This window comes from Choristoneura fumiferana, chromosome 25, assembly GCF_025370935.1.
Source record: "Choristoneura fumiferana chromosome 25, NRCan_CFum_1, whole genome shotgun sequence".
Classification (NCBI taxonomy): domain Eukaryota; kingdom Metazoa; phylum Arthropoda; class Insecta; order Lepidoptera; family Tortricidae; genus Choristoneura; species Choristoneura fumiferana.
Genome location: NC_133496.1, coordinates 1,858,521 through 1,869,739, shown reverse-complemented (window position 1 = coordinate 1,869,739; position 11,219 = coordinate 1,858,521). Strand labels below are relative to the sequence as shown.

General features: G+C 47.9%; 1 protein-coding gene and 1 long non-coding RNA gene across 2 annotated transcripts; both read left to right on the top strand.

Annotated features, from left to right (window-relative positions):
• Positions 1-7,258: 7,258 nt before the first annotated feature.
• LOC141442303 (uncharacterized) lies at positions 7,259-7,863 on the top strand. The gene is made up of 2 exons (XR_012452917.1): positions 7,259-7,430; positions 7,714-7,863. It is a non-coding gene; the product is annotated as an uncharacterized lncRNA (long non-coding RNA).
• A 2,243-nt stretch (positions 7,864-10,106) lies between these two features.
• On the top strand, positions 10,107-11,019 carry LOC141442294 (uncharacterized; the record flags this gene model as incomplete). The annotated part of the gene is given in 3 exon segments (XM_074107251.1): positions 10,107-10,160; positions 10,308-10,505; positions 10,962-11,019. Coding segments are annotated over 2 exon segments (253 nt in total), but the record flags the coding sequence as incomplete, so codon positions are not given.
• Positions 11,020-11,219: the final 200 nt, after the last annotated feature.

Genomic DNA, 11,219 nt, shown 5'->3' with positions numbered 1-11,219 from the left:
CGAAGAATTCGTTTATCCCTATCCCGCGGGGACTATGCTGATTTCTCGCAAATTTAGCCAAGTTAATTTAGTATAAGTACCTAGTATTTTTTTTTGTAAGCGTCGTCGGTGTTGGGGGACCGATAAGGTAAACAGGAGGTAAACAGGAAACTAAAGTACATATGTTGTATTTTTTAAAGTATTAACCTTAGCGGTCCCCCGTAAATACCCATTATGCGTCTAAGATTCCTACCGCAGCGAACAAAAGAACTGATGATCTTGAAACGGCTGAACCGATTTTTATAAAACATGTCTAGGAACCATCGCTAGAAAACCTGCTTCCAAATAAAAAAAACCGCATTCAAATTGGTCCACTCGTTTAAGAGCTACGATGCCACAGACAGACACACATAGCGGTCAAACTTATAACACCCCTTTTTTGCGTCGGGGGTTAATTACTCCGTATCATACCATGACCGTAATAGCAACGTGTCAGCCAAAAATATACGGCGATGTTTAATCGGAGATCAGGAATAACAAAAAGACGGTCATACTGAATAACTTTTCCCATGGGACCAATACGAAGACCGGGAAAAAAATCCCTGGTTTCATCATTGATTTAATATATTAGTAGTGCACACGCACACACACACACACACACACACACACACACACACACACCTATGCCCACACATATGTTCGTGGTACATAAACATCTGTAGTTGATTATATCTTTTTTGTATTGCTAGTCTTAATGGGATATGTAGGGATACTGTTGTTTCTATAATTTTGTCTTTGCTCTCCTAATCTGTTGTTACAGTTGTTTGAGGGTTGGAGACCTGGTGACCTGACATACAGGTCTCCCCTAGTTCGGGCACCAGTCTCCACCGCACAATTTTGTACCTATGCATATTATTATCATTACTTGTTACTGTAAGAACTGTATATCCTGTGGTGGAGTTAATAAACGAATTTTATTATTTATTTTTTATTATTATTGAGGCTGGTGAGGTGAGGTTTCTATGAAATAGCTGATTATTTTACCCCGATTGTCGTACTGGTCCCATAGGAAAAGTTGTTCAGTATGATCGTTCTCATCGCTTATTGTTATTTCTGATCACCGATTAAAAATCACCGTGTATATTATTTGTATCGAAAAGTATGAGACCAAGTCCACTAGCACGTTTCCTAAACCCGTCGTCGTTGGCGCGTGTGTAGGTAGGTATGCTGCGCTTGACATTTCGTTCCTGTACCCTTAGTGTAAGTTTTCGGTTACAAAATACGTCTCGCATCGCAAACGTTTGCGATTTTCGTGTTTCCATACAAATTGAGATTTTAACGCGAACGCGATCGAGACGTATTTTGTAACCGAAAACTTACACTACTGACGGCCTACTCCGAAATTCGAAGTTCGTATCGTACTGTCCCTCTCACTCTCATATTAAACAGTATAAGCGTCATAAGGCAGAACGACACGAACTTCATTTTCAGCAATCATTCCCCGCCCATAGACAACCGTAAAACGAAGACTTACCTACTCATCATCATCAGCCTATACGTCCCACTCCTCCCAAAAGGAGTGGGCTTGGAAGTTCATACGCGGGCCCAGTGCGGATTGGGAATTTCACACACATCACTGAATTGCTTCGCAGATTTGTGCAGGTTTCCTCGCGATGTTTTCCTTCACCGTAAAGCGCGTGTTGAATTTCAAAATACGTCGAAAAAAAAACTTGAACCGAATAAATCGATTCCTTTCGAGATAAGTAGGTAAGTATATACATCTTGTTTCCCATATCTACCATGCAGGAAAACAATTAACTAAGTACTTCAAATAAAATAAAAAACGTTTCGAACTTTTTACTTCCTCCAACTATTATGTTATTTTGCGATTCATAAGTCATAAGGGATTCTTTTCATGTTCCGTACTTCAGTCGGCAAAAATGGAACACTAAGGCTCCATTTCCACCAGAGGTGTGCGAGGATGTGTTTTTCGTGAACCAATAGGAACGCGTCATTTACCTATCCTCGCTCAGCACATCTCTAGTGGTAACAACTGAGCGGAGCGAGGCGAGGTAGGTAAGAAGCGTTTCTATTGGTTCATGAAAAACACATTTCCTCGCACATCTCTGCTCTGGTTGAAACGCAGCCTTAGGAGAGAAAGAGCTGTGGTCTTTCTGAAAGACTCCTCATCTCTTTATTGATCAAGAAATGCCAATACTGCGCTCATTATTTGATTGCGTGGTCAATTGGTCACCTAGCCCTGTCAATATCGACCCCATAAAGGTTAATTCATTATAACTATGATTTCATCCATATCCGTGCTTTCGTAGGTTATCTCAGCGATGATGTAATGTATACCAAGACGGTTCGCTCCCAAACTGGTTTTAATTCGGCCATTTTTTCGCCATGTTAGGCTCGTTTTTTTTAGACGTAGATGCAACGTTTTTATACAGTTATTTTCTTAATTTATTCATGTCAATAATCCAGTAGGTAGTGCAGCATTACAATGCTACATGTGAGTTGCGTGTTGCATACTTTTTTCCTTTTGTGCGGCTTAAACGTTTAATAAACAATATTTTGTGATACTAAATTCTACGTTGTTTAATTTATGCCGGTCTGACTAGGGTCTACGGGCACCTTCTGTGTTCATGGGCTCTTAGTTTTGCTGCAGTAGGTATGTTTTAGGTATTCAAAAAGAAAGAAGAAAGTTGGATTCTAATTAGGAATATTTAGGCTCAAATTACATTAGGGGGGCCCGTGACGGATCCGAAGAAAATTGGACTCTAATTAGGAAATTATAAGATACACATTACATTGGAGGCGGAGCCGGGTACTGATCCGGAACACGGTATACCAAAGGGTATTGTTGATCGAAGGGGCCAGGCCCTGATACTACGAAGTGCAAAATGCGAACTTCGTGTCCCGCTGCTGACGCTTATTAAAACGTAGTGATTATATACTCTTTGGCTTATATTGTGGGCCGGGCCGGTAAAGACTGTCACTCGTGGAGGATATAGGGGAGCACTCAAAACCGGCATGACTTTACCGGCCGAGCAATACCGACCTGATATTTGGTAGCCCAAAATGGTTTCGAAAAAACAGCGCGGAAAATTCCGGTCACGCAATGTCTACCTACCCGGTATGACTAAATACCGCTTTAACATTCCCGACCTGATAATCGAAATACCAGCATGATGATTGGCTTCCACAATAATTACAGATGTTTTTCCCGTCCCGTTTGTGTCAGGTGCCATTGTGACCACAATGCGCGCGAGCCGAACGACGCGGCAGCGGCAGCGGCAGCGGCCGTCGAAGCGCCAGGACCAAATTAAGTTATTTTCTACAAAATTTATTAATATTCGATGTACACAAAAAACAGGGTCGGTATTGACATGCCGGTAATTATCTGGTCGGTATTTATCGGGTCAAGAATGATCACCGCGGTATGTATTATGCATACCGGGCTGATATTTAGTGACATGGCATCCAATGTGCGTGTATACATGGCGTGTACCCGAAAAACAGGGTCGGTATTTCCATATCGGTATTGTTCGGGCCGGTAAAGACTGTCACCCAACTGTCACCCGAAGATATAGATCATAGATTATAGATAAGGCCTGTAAGGTATTTATTGTATGGGCCAAGTTGCCCGAAATAAATATATATTTATTATTATATATAGATATAATTATATTTTTTAAGAAAGATAAAGGAGACATTAACGACGCAGGTAAGTAAGTTTATTTAGAATATTTGAAAAATCCGAAAAGTCACATTAGAAGTATTATTTTTGTGTACCATCTTCGCTTTATAATGTAGATAAATAAAAAGTCCATGCATACATCAGAATCTTAATAACAACATTCTTATAAAAAATGCGTGGACTTAGCTACATTGGCCTTCCTCAAAAATTCCGAAAAAGAAAACACACACAGACAGATGACAGATGACAGCTGGATTGGGGACCAGTAATGCTCGACCCTATACTGCTCAGCCATCACTGTACGACCTGATAATACGAACTCATTTTGGATTAGAATTATCAAGTCGTACAATATTAGGTCGTGCATTATTAGGGTGTCCAAATTTTTGCTCGGCCTGTTAATACTCGACCTGTTATTGTACGTCGTTATAATCGGAATCCAATCGAATCGAATGACCATAGATTTGTGTTAGGTTGTGTTAGGTCGAATTGTGACCACAATGCGCGAGCCGAGCGAGCGTAGCGAGCGTGCCGCGGCAGCGGCCGGCGAAGCGCCAGGACTAAATTAAGTTATTTTCTACTAAATTATTAATATTCGGTGTACACGAAAAACATGATCAATCGTGCGAATCGATTGCTTGCTGTCAAAAGTGTGCTCCGATTATTAGGTCGTACAAAATCAGGTTGTCCAATAGCACCTTGAACATTATCGGTACAGGGTGATAAAGCTCGACCCGTGTTTCAAGTGACATGTGATTGAATTATCAGGTCGTACAAAATCGGTCGAGCATTGTCCAGGTCGTACAATACTACACCCGCTTGATTGACATTTCTTTCTGTTCCGTCTGTTCATTGTGCTGATCCAGCCGTTTATTTGTTGTGATTCTTATCATAACAAAAGATGAAATTTGTGAACGTGACGAAACATTTACCTGATGCAAATATTATAACTATTATAAGAAATCAAAATTTGGGCTTCTCGTTCTACAGTTATATTACAAAGCCATCATGTTGAGCGATTTCGAAGATGACATAGGCGAAGACTTGCCGTCGATATCGTTGAGCCAGTCGACCGGAGAAAAAGTAAGACAGCTGCAGCCTGCAGCTAGGATTAAACCGCTGGATTTTCTTCCGGGTAACGTCGGAAGTGGGATAACGAGATCCGTTTTGATCGCTTTCCAGAGCGTGACGGAGATGCCGCCGGCGGCCGAGGTCGCGTCGGAGCGCGCGCGCCGCGCGGCGGCCGAGCAGGCGCTGCGGGAGCTGCGCGAGCCCCCCCTGCGGCCGCCCCCGCCCCGCCCCCGCCCCGGCCCCCGCCGCCGCCGCCGCCGCCAAGGTCGCCGACGACGGCGAGGTACCGGGCTCAAACCACCGCCCTGAGGTTTTTGAACTCCTCACTCAACTACACACGTTACAATCTGAGACAGTATTGCCTAACACGCGGGCGCACCCAATCGCATTCGCCTTCTCTTTATACCCTCGTCTTAGATTGTTTCGTCATGTGTTTTTCATTAACCAATAATAACTCCTCCTGTGCGAGGATAGGTAAATAGCGTTTCATGAAAAACACATTTCTTGCAACACATCCTCGTACATCTCCTGTGGAAAAGCAGCCTAATATAGGTACCATACTAGACTACACCAGTACTACAGTTGGACATCATTATTGTAAAGTTTAGCATACTGGTGCGTGGTATTAAATCAACGATCAGAAGCATTTGTTACTTCTTTACCCCAAAAGCATAAATTCCTTGTAGTGATTAATTTCACCTCGAACTAACAAAATATAGTTTTTATTTTATTTTTGGAAAGAATAGGATATTTTAAGATACCATTTTCATTGATTTTGAATTTGGGTGAGTTGAATTTTTAATATTTTTAATATTTTTTTGCTCCTTTTGCCGCAGGACAGACTACTATCTTGTATTGTTTATATTGTTGTCTTGTATTGTTTGTACTGTTGGCAATAAAATATTTACTTTCTTTCTTTCTTTCAAAATACGCTGGATGATGTCACAGTGAAACAGCCACATTCCATTGCCTAGAAAAATTCAGGTTGTACATAACATAATCTGTGGCATTACAATTTGACAATAATACAAGCATGGCTTAGGGTCCTAAATGAACCATGACAAATAGTTTTATTTATTTCTCTTCTTTTGGCTTCGATTATTCATGTTTGTTTAATGGTATGATAGTAAATAGATATTTTTTATTAAAATCTGATATTGAAATTCTTTTGTATTTACTTGTAACATAGTAATTTAATAATTACACAACACAAGGGCCAGATCAAGGAAGCAGCTCTGAGAGCCAACAATTGACCTGGCCATTGGCGTGGAACCCAAACACCCAATTCTTCTTGTTCACGTCTCAACAATTATTGTCTAAAACCTACATTTTAAAATAATATTGTTTTCATATCAAAGTATTACGGTTCAACTATCTAATAACAGATGGGGCTAGTTTCACCATATTTTGTAGGTAATTTTGGAGTTGTTTAATGTTTAAAAGGTTTGTTATGTTATTTAAAATAAACTTAATGTTGTGTCATAGTTCAAATACCAATTCATACATGTTTTTCTAAAATTATTTGATTTGTAAAGTTATCCATAGATGTCGTTATACCGCACCTACAACAAGCTAACGATACGCTTATTTAGATTGTATATAGTGTTAAGATTGATGATGTTCCATCGTAGCAAACCAATAGTAATCCAGTAGCAAGCAAGTAGGCCTTGCTAATAAAGACCAGTGCAACGAGAAGTGCATTCTTATTTTTGGGACCCTTCAGTTCAGTACAAGTTTGAGTTTGGAACATATTTCAACAGCAATGGGACAGTGTGAAGTTAAGCAACTGTTATGTTGGCTGCAGGCAGAGCTTGTGAAGGCGTGGCTAGAGCTGCGCGTGGACCCCGAGGGGGGTGGGGGGGGCGCGGGGGCGGCGCGCGCGCGCGGCTGCTGCGGGAGCTGCGCGCGCGGCTGGGGGCGGCGCCCGGGGCGGGGCCGGGGCCGGGGGCGGGCCGGGGGCGCGCTGCTGGACGCCTGGCTGCGCGCCTGCCAGCGCGGGCCCGACGTGGCAGCCGCCGTCACCGAACAGGTACACTGCATGATCTTTGCTATATCAGGTACTACGAGTACGATAGTAACTTAACTATATATAACTATACACCGCACGGCGCACTCTACAACTGATGGGGTAACTATACCTTGACAAGTTCGTATGTAACACTCGATAGAACCCTGCGAGATTGTTTTTGATAAGGGCAGCAAGTGCTGCAGCAGGAATGGTCGCACAAACTTGTCAAAATTGCACACGGGACACAGGATTGCTTAGCTTGCGATATGGCTAACCCCCGCTAGCTATGCGGCCGCAGTGGTCTCTCACCCGCCAACGCAAACTAACATGTACTCGTAATCTGTTAGTAATAAATGAAGTGAAATTGCAAGCCTATATTTCATTTGGAAGATTTGGAAATACATACCTACCTACCCTAAAAAATCAGCAAATGACCAACCCTAAAACTTCATCTGGTAGACGTCCATTGATCAAAGGTTAGGGGAGGGGGCCCAAAGCGAGCACTGGCGCTCATCTTGAAAATATAAGGACAATGGCGGTGTGACTGCGTGGCGATATCCGCCCTGCCCCGATCCACCTGCCGCAGTCGCCCACCACCGCCTGTTAGCGACCGTGCGCGTGTAGTGTCAAAAATTACGATTTGATCAGTCCAGATATGAAAAATACGAGGTATGTATCGAGTGTTTTGCGGATTTGTGAGGACGTTGTTGAAAAACGTTAATTGTAATATGTATTGACAGTTATTTAGCTTTGTTTTGGTAAAATGTTCTTGAATGTGCGCGAAATATTTGAAGTTTAGGTTCGAGTACAATGTGGATTTGGTCGAAAAGGCAAAGCGGGCAGGGCAAAGTGAGCATATGCCCACATACCGTTAGGCATATTAAAGCGATTTATTTGTTTTTGTGTTATTTAAACGCTTAACTTGCTTGTTTTCATTGCTTAATTGTTTTAGATGGTCAATAATTACAAAAGAAAAACTGAATAAGGTGCTTGGGGTGAAGAGTCAATGTCAAAAGCAATGGCGGAAAGCAATGTTTTGGAAGAAGTACCATTTTTTGTTAAATTAGTTATGTTTTGACTCTGATTAAAGTCTACATCAAATCACTGGAGTTTTATTGACGTGATCGACGTATTTTTTGTCCTTATCTCCAAATAAATATTTTATAGTTATTGCATGAATGAAGGGTGCTCATTTTGCCCCCTTTGTGCTCGCTTTGCCCAAAAGCAGTGCTCGCTTTAGGCTCCGCCTCGGGCAAAGCGAGCAAAAATAAAGTTTTCGTAATTTGTATTTTTATTAGTTTTTCTAAACTTTGTAGAATATTGAAGTGTGTATAATTAAACTACGATAAATTCAGCTTTAAATAGCATTTAAAGTTAAGTGATACTGATATTTTCTTCATACTTTTTTCTCAGTTCCTCTAATGGTGCTCACTTTGGGCCCCCCTCCCCTACTCTTTACTTTACGCTATCAGCGTAAAACACGGTGGTTTGGTGTTTTCGTCTTTGAGCACGTGTTGTTAAACGATAAACAGTAAAACTTTTTTCATCACACTTGGTCGTAAACAGTGTCGTAACATGCAGGCCACCTAGGTTGCAACCCCCCAAATAAAACCCTCGACCTTAATGTGCTTGTCATGAAGCCCTTGGTCGGTACTCGGTCGCATGAGTCATTGCCTGTGCCCGTACTGATAGTGATAGTGCGGGGCGCGCTGCGGCCTGCGGGCTGCAGCAGGCCCGCGGACCCGCGCCGCGCTAAGGTATCGCCAATATATATTTTTTCTTTTACAAATATAAAAATTTACTCGCAAATGTGATGAAAAACATTATATGTCGCACGGGCGGCACTAGAATTACGGACATGGACTCCTTAAAGCTTTTAGTCTTCGACTTCGGGCTTCTAATAGACTCTTGTTCTTAATTCCTTGTTTATCGCCCTTAAGACACAATGTACTATTTGCTATCAGTGTTTGCACAGCTTTATTAAAGAAGCGTTTGAAATCCACGCTAGTTTATTTTTCATCGGCAGATGTTGTCGGGCATCATTTTGGGACTGGAAAGCGCGGGAGACGCCAAAGGGACGGTGGCGGCGGCCGCCTGGCTGCTGGCCGTGGCCTGCACCGGGGGGGGCGCGGGCGGGGCGGGGGGGGGGCGCGGGCGGCGGCGGGGGCGGGCGGGGGCGGGGCGCGCGACGCGCGCTGCACGAGCTGCTAGACGCGCACGCGACTTGCGACCAGGTCAGTGACGATATAATATATTATTGTTGGCTCTGATAACGTTGAGGGTTGCCAATTCTACGAACAAACAATAAGTCAAACAGTAAGCAATGTGGCGCGACAGTACACTCTACTGCCAATGCGCGGTCTATACGGCCTATTGATAAATCCAGAACTATGTGCCTTATAGCGGATTATATCAATGTTACAGATAGACGAACTGGCGTCGGTGGCGGCGCCGGCGCTGTTGGAGGCGGGGGGCGCGGCGCTGCTACTGGCGGCGCACGACGCGGCGCGCAGTGGGGGGCGCGGGGGCGGACCGCCTCGCCGCCGCGCTGCTGGGGGCCGCGCTCACAGCCGCGCTGCCGCCGCGCGGGGAGGTGAGGGGGAGGGGGGCGCGGGGGGCGGACCGCCTCGCCGCCGCGCTGCTGGGGGCCGCGCTCACAGCCGCGCTGCCGCCGCGCGGGCAGGTGAGGGGGAGGGGGGCGCGGGGGGCGGACCGCCTCGCCGCCGCGCTGCTGGGGGCCGCGCTCACAGCCGCGCTGCCGCCGCGCGGGGAGGTGAGGGGGGAGGGGGCGCGGGGGCGGACCGCCTCGCCGCCGCGCTGCTGGGGGCCGCGCTCACAGCCGCGCTGCCGCCGCGCGGGCAGGTGAGGGGGGAGGGGCGCGGGGGGCGGACCGCCTCGCCGCCGCGCTGCTGGGGGCCGCGCTCACAGCCGCGCTGCCGCCGCGCGGGCAGGTGAGGGGGAGGGGGGCGCGGGGGGCGGACCGCCTCGCCGCCGCGCTGCTGGGGGCCGCGCTCACAGCCGCGCTGCCGCCGCGCGGGCAGGTGAGGGGGGAGGGGGGCGCGGGGGGCGGACCGCCTCGCCGCCGCGCTGCTGGGGGCCGCGCTCACAGCCGCGCTGCCGCCGCGCGGGCAGGTGAGGGGGGAGGGGGCGCGGGGGCGGACCGCCTCGCCGCCGCGCTGCTGGGGGCCGCGCTCACAGCCGCGCTGCCGCCGCGCGGGCAGGTGAGGGGGGAGGGGGCGCGGGGGGCGGACCGCCTCGCCGCCGCGCTGCTGGGGGCCGCGCTCACAGCCGCGCTGCCGCGCGCGGGCAGGTGAGGGGGAGGGGGCGCGGGGGGCGGACCGCCTCGCCGCCGCGCTGCTGGGGGCCGCGCTCACAGCCGCGCTGCCGCCGCGCGGGGAGGTGAGGGGGAGGGGGGCGCGGGGGCGGACCGCCTCGCCGCCGCGCTGCTGGGGCCGCACTGCGAGAATCAGAGGGCCGCTATAAGTCTTCAAAAGAGTGATAGAGCTGTATTTACTACGTGTCTAAATACGGAGTGCGTATCTGCAGGAGATGGCGTGTTGGGAGGCGGCGGGGGTGGCATCCCTGGTGCGCGGCGCGTGGCGCGGGCTGCCGGCGCGTGCGCAGCTGCTGGTGCTGCGGGGGGCGGCGCGCGCGCTGGCGCTGTCCGCGGAGCCCGACGCGGGGCTGCTGCGCGCGCTGGGGCAGCCGCTGCCGCGCTCACAGGACCCACTCGGCAGGCAGCAGGCTAGCACATTTTTCATGTTTTATTTTTACGAATAAACAAAACTTGAAAATTCGCTGGCTTCGTACATACCTATTAGTTAAACGGATATTCATACTCGGTCAGCAATTGCCTACTTCTATGCCACCATAGTAATCTACTATTATTTCTTTGACGTCCGGATGCCCAAGTGGTTAGAGAACCTGACTACGAAGCTTGAGGTCTCGGGTTCGATTCCCGGCCGGGGCAGGTACTATTTGTATGAATAATACGAATGTTTGTTCTCGGGTCTTGGGTGTTTAATATGTATTTAAGTATGTTTTTATCTATAAATACCTAAATATGTTTATCGTTGCCTAGTATCCATAGTACAACTTTGCTTAGTTTGGGACTTGGTCGATTGGTGTCAAGTGTCCCATGATATTTATTAATTATTTATTTCTATTTAGTGTAATTAATTAATTATTGTACACATCTAGGTACTAAGCAACGTCTCCAAGCTGCAACTGCTGTTCCGCGAGCGCGCGGGCGCGGGGGCGCGGGGGACGCGGGGACCCGCCGGAGCCGGCGGCGGCGGGGCTGCGGGACGAGCTAGACAAGGACGACGCTACGGCCATCAGCGCGGAGGGCGGCGCGCCGGCGGGGGCGGGGCTGCGGGACGAGCTTATGGTGGAGAGCGCGGAGAGCGGGACGGAGGGGGGCGCGCCGGAGCCGGAGCCGGAGCCGGAGCCGGAGCC